Below are 22080 nucleotides of genomic sequence, written 5' to 3' on the forward strand. Positions count from 1 at the left end.
AGGTCTTTAATTCACCTGCTGTGTGTTTAGAGACCATGTGAGATTGGATTCAGCAAAGGCCCATCTCCAGGTCTGCCAGCCTGTGGGAGAGGAGATGGCACATGGAGGGATGTGGTGTCGTGCTGTGGCACACCTTGGGGCCCACACCAGTGACCTCCTGTAGCTTCTACAGGTGTCCCAGTGCGAGAGCAGCTGGTGTGCAGGTGGGGACAGCGCTGCAGCCTTCCTAGAGCAGCCAGCTCTGGATTGCTGCAGCATCGTCCCTGTGAGAGCTCTAAATAAAGGGCTGAGGTAGCTTTTGAAAGCCTGCCTTCTTTTCCTATTGTTAACCTGTTCATTGTGTGAGGAAACAAGGTGGGGTTTTTCCTTGTTTTGTCCCTTTTGAGTAGTTAAGTAACTGATATGGCTCTTTTTCTACTGTTTATATGCAAATAGATGTATATCCTACTTATAGTATAGTTATTTTTGTTCAAGTTGAAGCCTTATTTAATACTGTCATCAGCTGTTTAATCATCACATCCCTCTCATGGGTGGAAACATGACCTTATAGCAAGCTGCAGTAATTGTTCTGTGGTATATCCCCTTGTTATGAATCAGGTATCCTCTCATGACTTGCAGTTCTGAAGCTTCAGTTTTGAAATTCAAATTACTGTAGCTTGCTGGCAAGCCTAGAAATGCCCTCTTCTCTCCTGGCCATACTCTGCAGAGAACAAAAGCATGGGCTTGAAATTCAATAACATGGACGTTGCAGCAAAAGAGCTTTTTTCTTATTTCTAATAAGTTCAGTTCTAATGTACATTACACCAAGGTAAAGTGCAACACACTTCTTGGTATGTGCTGCAAAAAGGAGAATGGATGTACTTCCCATCACTCCACCCAATTAAGTTCTCAATTCATCCAGTTAACACTACCCAGCATTAATCAGGACATAGTTGTGCTGTGAACTACTTCACCTGCAGTTTTCAGTCCTCTGTAAGACCCAGACAGCTTCTGTACCCAGCAGTGTGGGCAGCAGGTCAAGGGAGGTGGTTCTGTCCCTTCCTCTGCTCTGGTGGAACCTCATCTGAAGCTCTGTGTCCTGCTCTGAGGCCCCAGCATAGGAAGGACATGGAGCAGATGGAGAGAGTCCAGAGGAGACCACAGAGGTGCTCCAAGGTCTGGAGCCCCTCTGCTCTGGAGCCAGGCTGGGAGAGCTGGGGGTGCTCACCTGGAGAAGAGGAGGCCCCAGGGAGAGCTCAGAGCCCCTTGCAGGGCCTGAAGGGGCTCCAGGAGAGCTGGAGAGGGACTGGGGACAAGGGGGAATGGCTTCCCACTGCCAGAGGGCAGGGTTAGGTGAGATACAGGAAAGAAATTCTTGGCTGTGAGGGTGGGGAGGCCCTGGCACACAAACTCATGGCCCAGAGCAGTTGTGGCTGCCCCTGGATCCCTGGAAGTGTCCCAGGCCAGGCTGGACAGGCTTGGAGCAGCCTGGGATTGTGAAAGGTGTCTCTGCCCATGGCAGGAAGTGGACAAGATGGGCTTTAAGGTCCCTTCCAACCCAAAGCATTCTGTGATTCTATGGTTCTATGTGCTCTTGCATCCCATGTGTGGCATTATCTTTCAGCTAGGCCTGGGGCTGGCACCATCTCTGTTGCCTGTCCATCAGCTGCAGCTGTGCCAGGCAGCTCCAGAAAGTTTTTAAGAAGATGTGTTATAAAGTGCCCAGAAGTGTCGAACAAATAGTTAAACAATTCCTTCACAAAGGAGATACATCTCAACATAGGATTAAATAGAGTTATAGGCATGGGATGGAGGTGTTCTGTCCTACTGGCAATATTATGCTTAAGGTACATGTGTGAAGGGTGGCCAAGATATCCTTGATCCTGCCTCTCTGCAGCTCCTTTGAATTTCCTTCCTCTTCCCATCTCTATGATTATGTTCACTGAATTTCATTATTTAGTTCCCTGGTGTTTTAATTTTATTATGTGGCTTTAAAATCCAATAATGTGACTGCAAGTGAAATAAATTCCCTGTTGGGATGTTTGGGTCAGCACTTCATGTGAGCAGACAGCCTGGCTCCTGTTCTACACGAGGCAAAGCCTAGTAATATTGGATGGGACAAAGTGCACCCTTGAGCTGCCAGGGATGCTGGCAGCCATGGGAAGCACCACAGAAGGCAGGTAAATTCACTGACCCTCTGTGCCAGAGCACTACATGACTATCATTTATTTGGGCATCTAATGCAAGAGGCAGCAAAGTTATACCAAGATAAGGAAGCAACACCCAAACTGTTTGTATAAGATTTGTGGCTTGGCTCCCTCTGGGACTGTGCTTAGTTCTGATGGCTGCACCCCCTGGAGTTAGCTTTATTGCTCACACAAACATAATTATTGTCAGAAGGGAAATAAGTGCTGTGCAGGAAGGAGATGAAAGCAGCTGAGACTCTAAAACAGGCATTTAAAACCTTGTAACCCTTAAATGTTTGCCAGCCAGTGGTTCCATCTGGATTCAGGCTCTTATTTCTTCTACAGAACACTTGCATTTCCTCGTGTATTTTATGAAACTGATGGCTTGCACACTGCTCACAGAAGTGTTTCCCACAGGACATGTGTTGTATCTATGAGCTGGAGTCTGCAGTGGCTTCTAACCCATGCCCAGTACTAGCCTTTACTTCACCCAGGCTGTGGGTCCCATGCTGGCTGCACACCATCCTCTCCATCATTCTTGGCTCTGGGGGTCAGATGAGGCCCAGAGCTGGCACAGGGATGACTTCCGTGTGAGGACATGTACCCAGAATTGCTTTGTGCCCTTCCCAGATCTCTGCAGAATGTCAGTTTGCCAAATCTGTCAACTGTTTATTTACACACCTATTTCAAGGGGAGGATGCTCTAACAGCTTTATTTGCTTCCTGTCTTCAAAGAATTCAATTGTTTGGTTTTTTAATAATTAGTTGAGTATTTTTTCTCATGTGTAAAACTTGATTTCTGCTTTACAAGGGATCATATAAGGAGCCAAGTGCGGTACAGAACGTGTTTGTGAAGCTGGCTGTTCGTTCTCCCATGTACAACCTAACAGCCAACACAGAATCTGTGCAGTACTTATCAGAACTACTTGGGATCAGCATACATGGACCTATTCTACATGCTCATTTTTCCCTTGTGCCAGAAACAAGAGATACACAATTTTTCCATTATGTACATCATCTTGTTTTACTAATGTTGTTAAAATTTCCAAGGATAGGGTGTCATAGAGCAGAATCAGGGGTGTGTAATTCACCAGGTAAATACACAGGAAGTTAAAACTGTCCAGACCTGTGGATACTCCAGGTTATCATAGCTGAAATGGACCCTCAGGGATTGTGGAGTCCAATTCCTAGCCCTCCACAGACACCCCAACAATCCCACCCTGTGCATCCCCGAGAGTGTTGTCCAAACGCTCCTGGAGCTCTGGCAGCCTCGGGGCTGTGACCGTTCCCTGGGAAGCCTGTTCAATTCCTGACCACCCTCTGGGGGAAGATGGTTTCATCCAAGTCAGTTTTGTTCCCATTTCACGGTTTGGCTTAACTGGCTGGGAATAAAGACCTAGGAATTTGCAGCACAGCTTCTGCCTTTGTGTTTGGAGTCAGAGGACTTTTTTCTTCATCTCCTTCTAACCGACCAAGTAATCATACCGATAATACTACTCCGACTATATAAATAAGACTGGAAAATAACCCATTTTATATGCAAAGCAACTCTAGAAATTACTAGCACACACACAAAAAGCCTTCGTAACTTTGAGTAAACAAACATCTTGGTTTTCAGAGCTAATTGCACGTCCCCTAAAATCCCCAGCAAATTGCTTCTGACTCCAGGCGCGGAGAAGCAGCCGCCCATCGCTCCCGGCGGAGCTCTGCCGTCTGTCACAGCCGGACTCGCTCCCTCCCTGTTTACTTTCGCTTCTCCAAGTTGCCCGTGACCTCTGCTTCTCCCGGCAAGGAGGATTGCGCTGCGGCCGCCCCGCGTGGGACGTGTGCCGGGCACGGCACACACCCACCCCTGAAACCGATGGATGATGCTCTACAGAAGCTGTAAGTGCACACTTGTAACGAGGAATTTGGGCAAAACAACGGTCTGAAAGGTGCAAATCTGTGGGAACAGAAGTTCAGAGCCAGAGGGGCAGTGGCTCTGACGGGAGTGGCCAGCCCGTCCCTGCCTTCACATTTTCTTTCCCTTCTTAGAGCTTGTTTTTGTAAATTATTGACTAAAACTTGCTGAAGGGAGTCTAATGCGCAATCTGAGTTTTTAAGAAATATTTTATTGTATTTTCTTAAACACAAAGAAAGACTTTGTTAGAGGAACTGCTCGCGCTATCTGGATTCAATTTGTTGCTAAAGAGATTCAGTCCTCTGGCGGTGGGAAAATAACAAAGCGCATTCAGCAGTTAATAGATAAAACAAAACACTACATGATGATGTTGCCAGGACAAGGGTGATATTTAGTAAGTCAAATAATTCACTCAAATAAACAAATCGGTCGGTTTAGAGGGAGGAAACAGTGCTGGCTTTTGAGATTAGCTAACCAGGAAATCAATCTGCTGGGAAATAAAACGTTGTTGCGCAGATCACTTCGCTTGGGCACTAAATTCGGAGGCAGAACTCTGAAATGAATCAGTTTTGGAAAGGCCTTGGGCTCAGTCAGGAAGCGGGGGCTTCGAAGCGCGCCGCTCGCCCCGGGAGCGGTTTGAAGTCCGCGTTTCTCGCCTCGCTGTTTCGCGTACATCGCTGTGACCGCGACCGGGATGCGGCTTCCACATCCGGCTGTGGCCCGTGGATGTCACGGATCGCACCATGGCAGGGCGTTCGGCGCCCAGCCCCAGCCAGGTCCTTGCCTCCCAGGGAGCGCGGCCGGGGCGGCTGCCTCTGCTGTGCCCGTGGGGCTCCGCAAGGGTCTGTCTGTCCAAGGCAGACCTAACAGCGATCCTGCTGCAAAAGTCTTGCGTGCCACCGGCATGAGGAGGAGATATGTTTAACCTCTGCTTCTTGTGTATTTATCTTATGATATTTTATGTAGGATAAAAATATCTCCAGGCAGTGTGGCACTGTGCATCGCAGCATTCCTGAGGGATTGATTTTCACTTCCACTTCACTCACCGTGCTTGGAATCACTGTGTGCTGAAACACATTTAGACTTATATTAGAGATTTCAGCCCGTTTCACACTAAGATGACCAGGTTTTCTGTTCAGTGGTCTAGATTCCAGTAGTTTAAAAAGTCCTAAAAGTTTTTAAATTTAGAATTTCTAAAATTTCTAAAAGTTTCCAGGGAAACTTTTTAGCAGAGCACAAAATGCAGTGAATTCACAGAGGTATAAAAGGATCGTAAAAACAAATCCTCAGCACAGCATTCCCCCCAGTGCTTCTTAATATTAGGCAACCCCTCTTGCTGTAATGTTTTAATATACAAAAATTTTAACATATGGAAGTGAATTGTAGAATACAAGAATGGTTTGGGTTGGAAGGGACCTTTAAGATCATCTTGTTCAAAGTCCCTGCCATGGGCAGGGGCACTTTGCAGTGTGCCAGGTAGCTCAGTCCCATTCAAAATAGTCTTTAAAATATATGACAAAAGGAGTTACAAAATTCCAAGTTCCTTTCCACAAGGTTCCTGTTTCTTTACTAAAATACATTGCCAAAATCACACCAATACAGGTGTGATCAAGGCCTCCATGTGCAACAATAATAATTAAAAAAAATATTTTCATTCTGTTAGGAAGATCTGGATTCCAGAGGGTAAATAGAATAAACCCAGGATGTTTATACTCTAGTGATCTTCTCAAGGATACGCACCACGAATGCCACAGCATTTGACAGCACAAAAAATATTTCAGTGAAGTGTTTTCCCCATGTTCTTGCAGTTTCCAGAGATGAAGCTGCTTTGTTGTGTACCGAGATATAGATCAACATGTTAAAGAGTAAGCATGGGGCTGCAGGTATCTCGTTTGTTAATGGAGGTGCATTAAATTGTGTGAGATGCAACAGTTTTGGCTGCGGCCACCGGGGAGGTCTCACGATGAGCTCCTTGCATCGTGATGGGGCACAGGGTGGGACATCGTGTCCTTGGGAGAGCTGGGCCACACTAGGAGCTGCACCCTGGCGGGGAAGGCCAGACTCTGAAAGCAAAGGTGACAGTATCACAGAGAGAAATGATCCAGAAGAAAGCGTCAGGACTGCCGGGGTAACTCTGCCAGTCAAAATGCTGCCCCAGGACTAGTCTGGGTATGCCCGGGGGTGCCCCAAGCTCCATCTCCAGGGCTGTGCTGGGTGTAACACTACTCCCCCTGTGATACCTCGAAGTGGTGGCTCTCACAAACATTCCACAGATTTGCTTGTACTTTTTCCCTCATGAAGTTAAATAGCCCAATTAATTAGATGCTTCTCTGCAACCTTTTCTATGAGAGAAGTTGTCCCTGCTCATTGGGCTTGAGTCACTACCTGCCCAATGTACCTTATATGTCCAGCTGCACTTAAATGCGTGCTGTGCTGCAGCACAAGGAAAATATAAATTCTACATGCATATTGTAAAGATGTAGACATGGTATATTGGGCAGTGAAATTACTTCTGGAAAAGGAAATTGCGGCTTTACTAATTATGCATTAATTGTTTAAAAACTCATCGCTGTGCAAGTCTAAATTCATGCTTCTGCACTGGACGGCCTGGTGAGCACAGACATGTTAAGAACTGTTTTACCTCGAAGCTGCCAAGGCGATGGGAAACCCCGGTGTGGGCTCAAGGGGACGCAGGGCTGCCCGCCCCGGCACCGCCCCGGCACCGCCCCGGCACCGCCCCGGCACCGCCCCGGCACCGCCCCGGCACCGCCCCGGCACCGCCCCGGCACCGCCCCGGCACCGCCCCGGCACCGCCCCGGCACCGCCCCGGCACCGCCCCGGCACCGCCCCGGCACCGCCCCGGCACCTCCGGCCGCCAGCGCCCCCTGCGCTCCCTTCCGCCGGCTCTGCACTTCCCCCGCCCCGCCTCCGGGCCCGGGAGGCGGTGCCCAGCGCCGGCCGCCCCGGCCGGGCCCGCCCCGGCCCTGGCAGGAAGGGCGAAGGCCGCAGTCCGAAGGCCGTAGCCCGCGGGCCGGGCGGGGCCGGGGCTGCCATGGCCGGTGAGTGCGGGACGGGCGGAGTCCGGGGACCCTCCGCGGCTTCGTGAGGCGCCGCCGCGCTCCCGGGCCCGGGCCGGAGCCCCCGGGGGCCGCAGCGCCGGTGTTGCGGTGTCTCGGCGCCGGCCCGGTGGCCCCGCGGCTTTGGCTGCGCGGCCCGGCCGTGGGTCGGGGTGTTCGCCCGCGGGGCCGTGGACCGGCCCGGCCCTGGGCAGCGCCGCGGGGTCTCCGCTCGGCCGGGCCGCTGTGACAGCGCGGGCAGGGCTGGGCTGGGCGCGGGGCTCAGGGCAGCAGGTGCGAGCGGAGCCCCAGCCTGGTGTGTCCAGGTGTAGCTGGGCAGTGCCACGTTTCACACCCTGGCACACTGGCTGCATGTTGTGTGGCCGCGAAACCTGCTCTTTACCTCCAGCCTCCATCCAGCTCGCTGGGATTGTGCCTTTACACCTGGGGAGCACACAGGCTATCCTGGTAACTCAAAGGCCCTGTTGTTTTAGCCATCGTATGGAGCTTGGAGGACTGGGACTGTGTGTAACCTAATGTCACACTCGAGTATCAAATGTCTTTTAATATTTTGCTCACTGCAGTTTTGCTATGTTTTCCTCTTCTGTTTTTAAAAGCTATTTCAAGTAAAAATGATTTACCGAAGTCTACAATTCCCAGACAGGAGGGTGTAGCCAGGTAGGTGTCAGTCTTCTCCCAAGCACCAAGTGACAGGATGAGAGGTAATGGCCTCAGGTTGCACCAGAGGAGGTTTAGGTTGGATCTTAAGGAAAATTTGTTCATTGAAAGGGTTGCCCAGGCCTGGTACAGGCTGCCCAGGGCAGTGGTGGAATCACCATCCCTGGAAATGTTCAAAAAATGTGTGGTTGTGGCACTCCAGGACATGGTTTAGTGCTGAACATGGTGATGCTGGATTGATGGTTAGACTCAGTAGTCTTAAGGTTCTTTTCCAGCCTAATGATTCTGTGATTCTCTTGGCATGCTGTCAGAGACTCTTGACTTCTAGTAACTTGCCAGTAGCACATGGCAGTGGGTAGCAGGGGAGGGCAGCATCTTGTTTTTCACCTCTATCATCCTTCCAGCCCAGAGGAGCAGACCAGTTGCTCTTCATTGTGGTGCATTTGGTAACCAGTGCCATCTGATCATCTCAGACAATTTCTCTGCAGCCAGACTCCTTAAATCCTTAACATCCCTTTCTTGGGCTCTCGAAAGGGAAAAGCCAAAACTAAATTAATCTAATACTTTGTTGAGAGAGACTTCTTCCTCTCTTTCCTGCAACACTTCTGAAAGGAGCTGCCATGGACACATACAAATGGTTTTGATCGTCTGATCCAAACCTTCAAGGTTTTGGTTGCCAGCTTTCCCGTATAATGTTTATGAAAATTACCCAGGAGTTTTACAGGAAGTAGCAGCTTGTGTTTGCACTGCACAGCAGACACCACTGAGGTTTCTGGAGTGGATGTTTGCAAGTTCTGTGTGTTACAGAGAATGTCAGAGAGCTGCATTGGGTTTTCTGTCTGTTGTATTTAAATTTGTCTCCTTAATGATCCTGTCTGTTTGCTTGATAAACTTAAGAAGGCTTTTAAGGGGAAAACAAACCACAGATGAAACCATAATAAAGATACAGTGGTGTCAGAGACAGTGTCAAGAGTCCTTATGTAAATATTAGTGGAGTTATTAATTGGGAATGTGTACCTGCCTGACTTTAAGGTGGTTGGCAGCATTTATGCTCTCAGGACCCAGGTGTGGATGAGAGTGCTTACATGTTGCAGCGTGGCAAGGAAGGGCTGATCTCAGCCTACAAATTTGAAATGCAGCTGTATTTATTAATTTACTGTGATAAATATGAAGTGGCAATGCAGCTCCTTCGGGCCCTGTGGCTTTATCCAGAAGGGCAGCAAAAGTAGATCACGGAGAAATGTATGTAGGGGATTGCGACAGACAAAATCCTGTTTGATGTTCCTTGTACAGAAAGCAACATGAGGTTTTTTTATGCTAAGAATAGTTAAGCAGAACCAAAATTACAAAGGGGTTTTTGGCAACCAATATAACCTGAAAGTTCTGGTTTGTGTTGTGCCAGTGGCTAGTGACAGCTTTGAGGGACCACACACCTCACCACAGGCATATGGAGCAGGAGTGCAAAGGTTTGTCCGACATCCTGGCTGCTGCCAGGGTCTGGCATGTCCCTGCCTAAGTTAGGAATTTTCTCTGACAAACTCCCTGTGAACACTGCTATTAAATCAGGAAGAACTTTAGAAAGAGTGTCCCTGTTACCCTGATGTTTTTTCTGCAGATGCTGTAGCAGACAGTCTGGCACCTTATGGTCATGTATGATAAGTTTTTTTATGAGCCTTGTTATTCCAAGAGCAGAATCAGAGCATCCCATTGGAGGGGAGAAGCATCTTGCAGGTGCACTAAATGTCATAATCTGACTTTATAAGTGATAGAAAATTTATCTTCAGTGATTTATTAACTATAGGGCTGTATTTGATTAAATATCCATCTGAGCTTGACTTCTAAATTATTTAGATCCTTCTCCCTTTGGAAAGACAGAGGCAGTAGGAGTGACCAGCCAGGAGTTCGAATTTGTATAATTTCAAGTGGATGTGTCTTTGAAAGTACATGGCAGTGTTGTGTTTCCTTAACACATAGTTCAGCTCTCTAATACTAGGTGGTGGTGATAATTTTATTGTAGCTATTTAATTACTGGTAGGAAAATAAAATTTATGGAATTTTAAAATGGCTTGTTAATTAACTGCTGTGGTTTGTTCTGTGTGTTATTTTATCTCTAGATCAGTCATATTGTCATCGGCTGCAGCATGACATGTATTTCCTTACAAGCACTAGCCGACTGAATGAGCAAGTGGTTGATAAAATTGTTCTTCAGCTTAACAGAGTCTATCCCCAAATTCTTACCAATGAAGAAGCAGAAAAGGTAATTTGATGAGTTTTGCTGTATCTCTGACTATTGTGTTGCTTTTGTGGGTCACTAACCCATCTGCCCTCTTCCTGATACTACTCTTGGTGCCACATGCAGCTGGTCTGCCCCACCTCCTGCTTGCTGACCAGTTGTATCTGGCATCTCATGTAAGAGGAGCAGTCACAGGGCTGGCACGTTCCCTGGTCATGAGGGAGAACACTCTCTTCAGCAGCAGCTTAATGCCACGGTCCCTGCCATGACCAGGAGCACGCAATCGTACAGCCAGTCCGTGGGCAGGAGGGCACCCATCCTGTGACCGCATGCCTGGCATGCCTGTCTCCTCACATGAGGTGGTGTGGAGTGGCTCACCAGCTCATCTGTGCTGCATCCATCTCTGTCCACAAAATCACCTATATTAGCTCAATCAGTTTCGGCAACCAATTAATAATTTTAAGTATTGGTAGAGAAGTATGGAGCTGTGGGAAGTAGATGGAGTTAGTACTATCTTGCAGTGGTGCCACCATGTATGGAGGAAGGCCACCCTCCCTGACATGAAGCTCTCAAAAATGGGTAGCTGTTTTTAGGGAGAAAGAGCTTCTAAGCTTGTGGGGAGACAAAATTAAAGTCAGCTAAGAGCTTCCCCAATCCTGCTTGTAATAGTTTGTACTTGCCCTCTGCTGGCTTCATGTCTGCACAGGGTTTTGGCGTATCAGTATTTTAACACCAGGAAAAATAGGTCCAATTCTGCCATAATCTAAACCCCATGGGGACACTTAGTGTTTTGTGGTACAGAGCAGAGTTAGATCATTAGCTGAGCAAGCGTCGCCGCTTCCTCAAGAGCTTCAAAATAAATCCATAAAGAATCTGTGAAACATGATTTGTGACTTCTGCACTTAGGCAGAAATGAACTGCTGTTCTATGCGTCCAGGCAAGTTCGTGTCAACTCTATTGAGTGTTTAGGAATCTTATAATCTCAGCTGTATCTTGTAGACCCTGTGGGAATGTTGTCAGAATAAGGAGTGTTGTGTAAGATCTGTGGCATTCCTGTCCCCCTCAAGCAGGAATTGTTCCTAACTCAGTATGCTCCAAAGATTATCCGCTGTGCTTCTATGAAATATGATGCTTTGCTGGAAATGGCTTTGGATTTTTTCCAAATAAACTGAAATCAGTTTGATGTGTAAGGCTAGGGATGCATTTTCCTTCTCTTTGTAAGGTCTCCTAATACTCATCACATTTAGCACTACAGAAAAAACGTATTTTCATCTGCAGCTGCTTGCCAACCTGATTAATGGGAATTTGTGCCTGTTGAAGTGGGTACACAGCAGTTAATTGTGCTGGAAACAATGAAAAAACAATAAAATATATAATCTTGGGATGATGAACACTTCAGTATTGGGACTAGGATAAGCAGTTTAAAGTGCCTTTTTGGGGATCATTACTAGGCAGCTAAGGGCAAACTTGAAAGCATCAAACTTTATATCAAATTATAAGATTTGCTGAAATTTTCTATCTGCAGCTGTCAGAATTAAACTGTAGAATAGCAAGTACTGTGTTAGCTTGGATGCAGGGAAGACATCAAATGCAGAGTGGCTTTCACTTGATCGGGACAAAAAAAAAGCAGGAGGGGAGGCAGAGACAATATACTCTCCATCAGACAGTGCTGACCACATGAAGCTCAGTGCTGTGCAGTACATGTATGTTCTTTTTATGTTTCCCTTGGTTTTTTGGCCCATTCTTCTAGTAAATATCAAAGAAGTTCCATAACTTTGCTCCCTGGCATAGTGATGAAAAATTGATCTCTCAATCTCTCTTCTGTTTTAGTCTCTCTTCTGATGAGTACTTTTCTCTTACAGTTCAGGAATCCAAAGGCATCACTCCATACCAGACTCTCAGATCTGTTAAAACACCTCCAAAAGAAAGGAGACAGACACTGTCAGGAATTTTACAGGGCTCTGCAGATCAATGCTGAACAGCTGTTTAATGACCTGCCAAGCAGGAAAATCTTGAGTAAGTTGACTTGTGAGTTGATTGAGTTGTGTATTTCCTCACCAATGTAAAACCTTATTTCAGATGCAGTGTAGGTCATTTAAACAACCTAAACAGGTTATAAATCATATAAATAAACAAGTTACTTAAATAATTTTGGGGTATACCTTAATTCTTTCTGACTCGAGTTTTCCAAAAGTTGTAAGGGGATTTGACTTCTTGTTACTTGGGATTAGTGTGGGCAAAACTCTTTGCTTGTTTTGAAATATGAAATACATCTTTAAAGCAGTTTAAGTGCAACATGTCAGACAGCTATATAACTGCTATGAATCACAGCTTCTCTTTCATGGCCATTGTTACATAATGGCTTATTTATTTCCTCTATGTTTATTCTGACTTGTAGCACAGGCAACCGGAGAAACGTTACAAACCTCTAATTTGTTAAGCTCAAAAGTCTGCTGACCGAGAACCTTGGCTTCCCCTCAATTCCATAAATCTCCTCATTGTGTCTAGTTTAAGGTGAAGCACACATTCATAGGCCCTTGCACAGATGGACTGTGATATTAAAATCACTTAGGACTTGTTTTGTGCAGTGACAGACGTGACCGATGTCTATAAAGCTGCCCCCCAAATACACTTGTATGTACTTCAGAAGGACTGAGGCTCATACAGATTTGATTCTGTATTGCAGAGGAGCTCATTTCTTTAAGGAAAGGTTTCAAGCCTGACTTGCCAGTGTGGGATAATGCTTGCTGCTATGTACTGGTCTTTTTTTTTTTCCCCTACCTAAGAAACACAGAGAAGAACACTGTTCCAAGTGTATGGGAAATACATTCAGGCATCCCATACTGAAATGACTTGAGGAACTTGAGGGAAAGCTCCCATGTTTACCTAAGGAAGTAGCAGTTTAAGAAATCCTGATAAAGTATCTACCAGCTCTAATGCTTTCTAGTTGTAAGAAACTCCATTAGGTGCCAGGGGAAATTACAGACATGAGGCAAACTTCAGTGACATTCAAACCATTAGTCCAAAAGTCTGTAGGTTGACCTCTGTTATTTATACAGTGAAAATGTAATGTAAAATTGTAATTACCTTCATTTTGTCTTCCATTTTGAAAGAAGCAATGTGTATCTACCCAGCACAAACTGATGGAAGGCCATTTTCCTGTCTGCACAGGGAGGCTGCAGCATTACCCCACATCCATACCTGAACCTTTTTTGAACTGGGGAAGTCTGGGCCTATCCTGCCTCAGAATCTCAAATGAGCCCCAATCCCAATTGATTGAGCCTCACAGCGGCTTGAAGGCAGTGCTTTGATCTGATGTTCACCTTGCAGAAATTGTGCACTTTGGGGAACAGGCTCTTCAATCAAATTGTCTTGGATCTATCATTTTTACTTGGGTAGAGCTCAAGAAACAGGTTTTTCTGCCAGGCTGACTAGAAGTTAGCAGACAGCCTTTATGAATTAAGAGCAGTTTGAGAAGTCTTAGTGTAGTCACTAAGAATAAAATTTCAAGACTGTTTTGATGTTTGAGAGTTGAAGCTTTTTTAATGTTCAATAGCACATTCTACAAGCCATTTTTGAATATGTACCTTTACAAGGAGGCTTGGATAGGGTCTGTGGGTTGTTTTCACTTTTAGCTGGAGCAGAAGCATGCTCATCCTTGCACATTATTTACGTGGTGACTCTGAGCTTTCCTCAGGTAGCCACGAGTAGGCAGGGTTAGGGTTTCTCTTGTTCAGACCATGCAGAGCAAATACCTGTGCTAGAAGTGCTTCATGTTAAACATACAGCTCCTTGTGGCACCAGAAAACTGTTTTGCTGCTGCTGCAAAGGGACTTCAGTAACCATCAAAAGTAATTGAATGCTCTGTTACCTTGGTACAGTCTTTTATGTTACCATCCTCAGAAGGATGAGGATAATTTAAAGAACTGAGTTAAAATGTTGCTGTGTGCTGAGGTTCGGCAGCTTCTTCCTGTTGACCTGAGAAATAAATATTGAGATGATTGTGTTAATACACTTGCTGCTTCTTAGAGTTCTGTAATTAAAACAAATGTCTGCAGTCTGGATTGAATGGTTAAGAAACATCTGTGCAGCTTTTTAAGCTAAAACAGCAAACACTTTTATTCTTCAGGAAAAGCTCCTTTATCAATATGAGGAGTAACTTCTCATTTAAGTAAACTTGGACATTTTCAGTATTAAAGGCATTATCCTTCAGACCTCCAACACGCACATTTCGTTACTTGAATGTTACTCCTTGGAAGTGCTCCCTGGAGTCTTCAAGGCCAGGGTCTGTGGGGTCCTGAGCGCCCTAGTCAGTGGAAGGTGTCTCTGCCCATGGCAGGAGATTGAAACTGGATGGTCTTTAGGGTCCCTTCCAACTCAAACTGTGCTATCTTTCTATAATACTATTGGCAGCAGTTGTTAAATTTAGCATAAAGCATTTACAGAATTGCAGCTAGAATTTGTAAATGTTAAGGAAAAGGAGAATCCCTAACATGGGGATTTTTTTCTAGATGCAGACTGAGCCGCAACAAGCGGCATTACAAACAGTTGGAATAATTATTGATGAGGACATGGATGAACCATGGCCAGGACTGAGTTCTGTAATAGATTACATGCAGCTATACATAGGACAGATTTTTTCTAAGAGGAAATCCTTTCAAATATTTCTTTTTCATTTTTAAGACAGCTTTAAAATTTGTGCTAGAACAAAATTTCTTTGCCTGAAGTGTAAATTGCCAGTGAAGTGTCTGGTAATGTCTGAACATTCCCACTAGAGGGTGGGTAAGGCACACGGTGTGGGCAGCCTCGGAGCTGTTGAAGCAAACCAGAGTTTCCAAGGGACTCAGAAAAAGTTTTTATTTCTCTCCGTGCTGACATAGGCTAAAAGGATAAAGGCTCCTATCAGCCACACGCAGCGATAGACATGGCAGAGATTTGTCTGTGCTCTTCTGTGCAGTGTGAGGATTTCCTAGGGAGGACATCAGCACCCCAAGGAGGCAGGCTGGGTGAGGCTGCTGGGGGCACACAGTGCTCACAGAGGCTTTGCAGCAATCCTTGCTGCTTCAGTGACTCTCAGGCTTCACAGCAAAGTGCTCCAGATGCTTCTGTCGTGCTCCAGTGCCATGGCCTGTCCTGCCACGGAGAGGGATGTCCTTAGCAGGGGAGACGGATGTTCCGCTGTTGCTGCCTGGGTGGACAGGGCAGTTTTTGAGGTACCTCTCCTAGATCCAGGTGTCATGTGGAAGGAGAGCAGCTGAAACTGATCAGTCTTAAATTCTTCCCTATTGGCAGCCAGATTCAGAGCTCTTACTTTTTTTCCTTTCCTTTTTTAACCCTCTTAACCCTTTGATGGTTGGACTTGGTGATCTCAGAGGTCTTTTCCAACCTATATGATTCTGTGATTCTGTGACTGCAAAAAGGTTTGGCTGAAAACAGTTGTTTTGCAGACTGGGGATGTGTTATGGAAAGTCACTCCTATGCCATGTCTGGTGACAGCTGTGCATGCCCCTTCTGCAGACAGCGTGATCTCCACATCCATGTGGCAAAGGCAGCTCTGAACAGGTCTTTCTGCCCAGAGTGGAAACTACGGAACACCTTGTCTTAAGGCCAGCCTCCTTTTCTACTAGAATTTGCAGAAAGATAGAGGTCAAAATTACTTGTGCCAAATGTTGGCATAGAGAACCTCCAGAGTTTTAAAGAAGCTGGGCATGTCTTCAGCTGAGACCTGCATTTAGTAAATAATCTCCACCAAGAAGTTTTTTCTATGTGCTTTACCTGCTAAATACATCAATACCAGAGATTTGCTCAAGAAAAAGAATGGCGATATGTTAAATTATAGAGGTATTCTCAGATTAGTGCATCTGTTAACGAATAGTTTGTATTTATTACAATGAAAATTGCTGGCATTGTGAAAGGATTATCTCCTGCTTTCCTAACTTGGGAAACAAGTGTAATGTTATGTGGTCAGTGCTTAAGCAGATCAGAGGTGGGGCTTCATGGGTGGGTTGTTTGTAGTTGCATTCAGATGACTCTGTACCTATGTCTTTCAATCAGTCCAGCTTTAACTCTAGCAATGATTTACCATTGGAGGGCTTAATACTTTATGGCAATATTGGATATTTTTCTGAAATGTGTTGTTTTGCACCATTTTGCATGTGCTGATTATGTTTGTTTGTTTGCTTGAGCTGAGTACTAACTTTTCATGTGTTGCTTTTATTTCTAGAAACCCCAGATCCCACAGAGATAGACACTGACAAGGAGCAATATATGCTAAATGACAGGGGTAAATAAATCATACAGTGTCACTGGATGGAATGGCTTTGCAGATTATGATGCAATTTATTATATCATGTAATTTGCACTTCATGTAACAACTACGTTGGCTTATGATGTCTTTACTGTCACAAGTTAAGGAGAATTAATGGAGGAAAATGTACTGAGCTACTGTCGAGGAAACCAGTGCCAGGAAATTGAAGAGACTGTAGAGTTTAATCAATATTTACAATGGTATTACTTACACTACTACAGCTAAACTCTTAATTTTCTGTGATTTCTTCAATGCTTGAAGAGTAAGGTCTATTCAGCTGCTGCTGTCTTTTGCATAAGGCCATCAATTACTTTCTGATACAACTTTCAAATTTTTTTTCAATTTTTTTAAGCTCTCAATTTAATTAGAAATTATTTGAAAGCAATGACAGAAAGGAAGGAAAAGCTTAAATATATTTTCCGTAGGAAAACATATTAATTATTTTCACCTTCCTCTGTTCACTGCCAGATTATAAAGACAAATATTTTATTCGCAGTAGGATATTTTGAAAAGGAAGGTCTGAAAGAAAGATGAAGACTTCTCACAATTTATAATGAACTATTGTATCATTTAAGTTTAATATTTTATTTAGAGATTTAGATACAATAATGAACGATTCAAAACACCTTCTATGAATTATGCTTTTTTTTCCAGTTTCCTGAGAGAAAACTGAAATAAGGAGCAGAAACACTGTTTAACTCAATGTATATTTTTGTCTGTGGTGGTGGTGTTTCTCTGAATATTGAACCAAATTGCTGTTCAGACTTTCAACATTGCTGTTGCTGTTGGCAGCATAACAGCACAGGATGAACAGAGAAAGTGCTTGGAAATAAGAAAACGAAGTAGTATTTTATTTTATTTTTACTTATTACTTTTTTTTTTTCTGAGCTGGCCTGAGACTAGAGATTGTTTGGCCACTAGCCACCCTCCTTTGGAGGTTACATGCCAAGGAGCAACCAAATCCTTGCCCCTTTGCTGTTTCTCCAGTGTCCTTGTCCACACAGTCAGCTCCAGGAATTTATTGAGGCACTACACTTGTCCTTAAATTGATAGGTGTCGTTTAATTGTGTCTCTGTTTCTTGTGAAATAGTGACTACAAATAGAGGTACAGATTAATTCTATCTCTGTTTCTAGTGAGATAGTTAATACAAATAGAATATTAGGTAATAAAGAAGCAGATATAAATCTTTGTGCTGTTTTGTCAGTAGATAAGTATGAATTAGAAAGGTTTTATTGAACATCAGTACTGACCATTAAGCTGTGTGTAATTCGAGGCAGGCAGTTTCCAGGAGATTTGGTTTAGGTGCACATGTGGCTCTTTATCTCAGCCCCCAGGAGAATTGTAAGCACAAACAAGAATATTTGCTCTTGCCAGAAAGTGGAGTTTGTGGGAAATCTGTGGGGAACAAAAAAAACCCTAAAAATGTGCCTCCTAGGGCTGCAGCCTCTTCCCCTGAGCAGGGCCTGGGACCATGTATGGAGTGAAGTGCCTGGCTGTGGGGGAGGCCAACAGCCTGGGGCGTGTTTGTTTAGTGTTTAAAGGGTGGGTTGCACCAAGTTTTGGAGTGAGGAAACATCTAAGGAAACTTTTCCTTAAAGTCCGTAGGCTGTAGCTAGATGAGCAGAGGGGAACAGGGAATGGTGGCAAAGCAACTGAAGTAAAAATTAATTGCAGCTTAGTAAATGTGCTTCATAGTACATTAGCTACAGAACATACAGAACTGTGAATGTGTTAGCTTCATTTGAATATGCTTAATTATGCATATTGATAGCAATTGGTGATTTATGAACTGAGCTAAACTTCTGCTGCCCTATTCTGTGTTAATGTGTTTCCTTCCCGTTTTCTCTAGGCCCAGTGTTTTTCCTGGCCTGTTTCAGCGTGGCTGCAGGACTGGCCCTGTTCTGGTATTGCTGTAACTCGGGTGAGCTACTCAGGGGCTTCTCTTGGCTGCCTTCCCTCAGCAGGGATGGAGTGAGCTGGGCTTGTCATCTGACAGAACAGGGTGGGACAAGGTGTCATCATTCATTAATGAGCTCAGGATACAAATTGCACAGCAGACATGCTGAGGTATAGATAATTTTGCCTAAAAAAGATGCCACAAATAGGGGCTCTTTTTAAAGACCGTAGTCACTTGAGTTCCTGTTGCTATAGCAATGGGTCATGATGCCCAGCAGTCATGAGACAGACCCAAAACCTTCTGGCTCCCACACCCCTTGGGAGCTGGTGGAAGCCTGACCAGTGCCAGGGCTGGAGGATGCTGGCTGGATTTGCTGAGTCCTAGCAGCTACAGCTGTCCCCGTGCTGCTGGCTCTGGGTGTTGGCTCTGCCTGCCACCTGACAGTCAACTGCTCCATCCAGTGCTGTGCTCATCCAGTGTGAAGCTGCCCCCTCCCTAACCAATCTCCTCTTCCTGTCTGAACTTGCAGCAATGAAACTGAACAGGTTCATTGTTTGCCTCTCTTGGCAGTTGATTTCTACAAATTTAAGGAAATGGGCTTTCCTCTAGAGTTATTTTCAATTGATTATTATTTTTTGCAGGTGCTGCTTCCTAGCTAAAATGAAATTTAACTGTGTTCACTTTCTCTTTTTCCTTTCATCATTCTGTTTTAGAAACACAAGTCATAGGAAGAGCCAGGAGAATCTTGGGCTTTTCTCCTATTATCATAGGAAGACATGTTAGAAATATTTGTATGTTGTATTTGGAAGACATACCAAGAAATTAAGGAAAAGCTGTCTCTTCACTTGTCTGTACAGTACGCCAGCCAAAGGAAGCCAACGGTGCATAAATATTAATGTCCTATACTCATACCAAAGATTTCATTAACTAGCTTCATCAATAATTGCCTTGCCTCCAGATGTATTCAGAATTTCAGCTGTAAATGTCCTTCTTTATGGGAACGGACCGTTTTATTTTTGTAAATGCTTATTTTAAAGTATTTATCGTTTGTATAAAAAAAGTATTTTTACTACAAGCTTTAAAATGATCTCATAAGTGAGTGTGGGTCTGAAGCCATGTTTGCATATGTGTTTTCTCTACTGGAATGAAGGATCACAACTGTTTGAAGAACTCTGGCCTGTCTCTTGTGAGAATTAATTTAAGAAAAGCACTTGAACACATGCACTCAAAGCCTTACTAAGAAATGGATCTCTGTCTCAGAACTGTCTGTTTTGTCTAGATCCTTTATAGTCACTGCCTGAGCTCAGGTGGGCACTGGCACCTGTGAAAAGTTTATGGGGGCCAGTTCCCTTTATGTCTGCCTTGTATTCACTGTGACTTCTGATTCCCTGTTGGTGCCTCATCCCAGCCTGCCTTGTTCCTGATCACACTCAGCTGCTGGCCCTGGTTTGAATGCCCTGAAGCTGGTGCAGGCTGGTTCTCAGCCCATGGGGTGTTCCAGGGACTGGAATGTCTGACATGAAGCACTTCAGACTACCAAGAAAATGTTCCAGATTTATTTAGCTTTCCCTTTCCCAGTGAAGTGATGGGAGGCTCTGCAGAGAGACCTGGAAAAACTGGAGGGCTGGGCAATCACCAACCCAGTGAAGTTCAACAAGGGAAAGTGCTGGATTCTGCACCTGGCATGGGGCAAGCCTGGATGTACAGACAGGCTGGGGAATGAGATGCTGGAGAGCTGCACCATGGAAAGGGACCTGGGGGTCCTGGTCAGTGGAAAGTTGAATGTCAGTGCCCTGGCAGCGAGGAGGGGGCACCAGGCCCAGCATGGCCGGTCGGGCCAGGGAGGGGATTGTCCTGCTCTGCTCTGCACTGGGGTGGCCTCACGTCGAGTGCTGGGGGTAATTCTGAGCACCACAATATAAGAAAGACATTTAACTATTAGAGAGCTTCCAAAGGACACTTCCAGGGCTAGGGCAGCAACAGCTTCTCTGGGCAACCTGAGCCAGGACCTCCTTACCCTGACAGGGAACAATTCCTTCCCAGTATGGTACAGGAAAGTTTACTGTGGCTAGGGCTATATTTCCTCCCTTCCTGAGGTAGCTTGAGATGAGGATGTCTCTCAGGGAAAAAGATGATCCAGAATGAGCTATGGGTTAGAGCTGGAAGGAGAAAGAATAAATGAGTCTTGGTTCATCCTAGTGTGAAAGACCTAACAGCAAAGAATAGAAAGTAATCTCTTCCTTCATTAGTGCCAGTTATTAATTTGAACAGTGAAAGTCAGGCTGCCTATAAACTTGGCATGTGCATAGGTTGGGAGACATTCTTTTTCTTGGAATATTTTTCTTTCAGGAGCTTGCTTCTCTGCAGGCACATCTATGCAGCACATATGGATAGTGATAATTCCATTTTCAGCTCCTGGAGGAAGCACGTGTGCACCTGCAGGGGAGTCAGGTCCTTATGGGCAAACAGTGTTACGGACTTGGGAATAAATCAAACAGGGTTTTGGATGAAGCTGCTGAGCTGCAGAATTCTGGTTTCCCTGGCAAGTAAAGAATAGCTTGGCCTTTGCTGCTGAAACTGTGCTGGTATTGATTTATAAACGTGCTTCACTCTTTGTGCAGGGAGGTTGTCCTGGCTGGGTTGTAGGTGGTTCCATGCAGAGGGTAGAGGCCATCCTTGTGAACACCGTGGTTCTCATGCTGCAGGCAGGAACTGTACAGGAGCTAAGGAGAAGCAACCTAGGCAGGGATGCTCTCCTGGAGAGCTGGATGTGCCCCTCGGGAAGGAGATGAGGGTGGGTTGTGCAGGTCATCGAGCCGTTGGCTCCTGCCTGCTCAGCTTGTGCTGCTTTCCACCAGGGACTGTCCCCCTTTGCCGCTGAGTGATTTGTGCATGAATCCTGAGGGGAAGGGAATGGGGGATGAGCTCCAGGTTCTTCAGCCCTAAGGCCTCCTGCTATCTAGCAAAAAATCATCTTCCTTCCCTGGTTGTATTTTTAATGAATGGGCATTTTGATTTAAAGTAAAGCTGAAGTGCCTCTGATTGTCCTGGTGGTAGTGTCAGGGCTGTCTCAATCCCAGGACAAGAGCTGTCCAGTGGGATCACGCTAGGCTGATGTGCAGGTACTGGCTTGAGCCATGAAGATGGTTAAGGCCGAGTGATGGGACTGTCTGTGTGCAGAGAGCTGGGAAGCAAAGTGACAGATCCTAGAATGAATTTGCACAATTCCATTTAAAGCCAGACTGCTATTTAAAGGACTTGGTGAAGGATGATACGCCTGATGAGCGGGAGTGGGAATGAAGTGATGATTCATTCTGGGATGCACTGGGCTGTTTTACAGCTGCTGGATGGAGTTTGCAGTTAAAAGTGCCTTTGCCAAGGCAAAGTTACTCCTTTTGTTTCTTTCATTTGTCTTCATTTTTCTTGTACTGTAATAAACTGAAAACATATTTGGTCAAAAATGTGCCACTGCGGATGCTTTTCCCTGCCGTTCTGTGTGCACAGATGCTACTCCATGTTATGCCATGCCTTGGCTGTGCTGCCAAGAATCAGTTTGCTGCACTTCACAGGTCCTGTGTCCTGCAGTAATTTCTCTGTAGTAATTTCTCTGAATGTACATCTTCTTGAATCCTGTAGAAATTAATGGATTTCTTTTTTTAATGGGGTGAAGCTGGAAATTAAATTGAAATAAAATCTGAGAGAAGAATGCTGCTGTTTTTCTTGTAGTTAATGCATTGTTCTTCCTTCCAGAAGTGCCCTTTGGTTGTTGCCCTCCTGTGGCTGCTGATCAACCCCTCCTGGGCTCTGGCCTCTCATGGTTAAATTTTTCTGGGTATTTGCACCA

The 22080-nt window shown here is 45.2% G+C and overlaps 1 protein-coding gene across 2 annotated transcripts; it reads left to right on the forward strand.

Moving 5' to 3' along the window:
* The first annotated feature begins 3907 nt into the window (after nucleotides 1-3907).
* On the forward strand, nucleotides 3908-21019 carry CARD19 (caspase recruitment domain family member 19). 2 transcript variants are annotated; one of them, XM_082288953.1, is made up of 5 exons: nucleotides 3908-4048; nucleotides 9913-10055; nucleotides 11894-12047; nucleotides 18189-18260; nucleotides 18950-21019. In XM_082288953.1, exons 1-5 carry the CDS (start codon nucleotides 4030-4032, stop codon nucleotides 19060-19062), a joined length of 501 nt encoding a protein of 166 aa, XP_082145079.1. In that variant the 5' UTR covers nucleotides 3908-4029; the 3' UTR covers nucleotides 19063-21019. The 2 variants fall into 2 exon arrangements, with proteins under 2 accessions (XP_082145079.1, XP_082145080.1); XM_082288954.1 differs by lacking the exon at nucleotides 3908-4048 and adding an exon at nucleotides 7006-7123.
* The last annotated feature ends 1061 nt before the right edge of the window (nucleotides 21020-22080 follow it).

The sequence above is a fragment of the Coloeus monedula genome (genome assembly GCF_965178545.1).
Source record: "Coloeus monedula genome assembly, chromosome: 11".
NCBI lineage: Eukaryota > Metazoa > Chordata > Aves > Passeriformes > Corvidae > Coloeus > Coloeus monedula.

Coding starts and splice junctions, on each gene's coding strand:
- CARD19 (XM_082288953.1), top strand. Junction 12,048..18,188: donor GCCAAGCAGGAAAATCTTGA/GTAAGTTGACTT, acceptor CGTTTTCTCTAG/GCCCAGTGTTTTTCCTGGCC. Junction 18,261..18,949: donor CTGGTATTGCTGTAACTCGG/GTGAGCTACTCA, acceptor ATTCTGTTTTAG/AAACACAAGTCATAGGAAGA.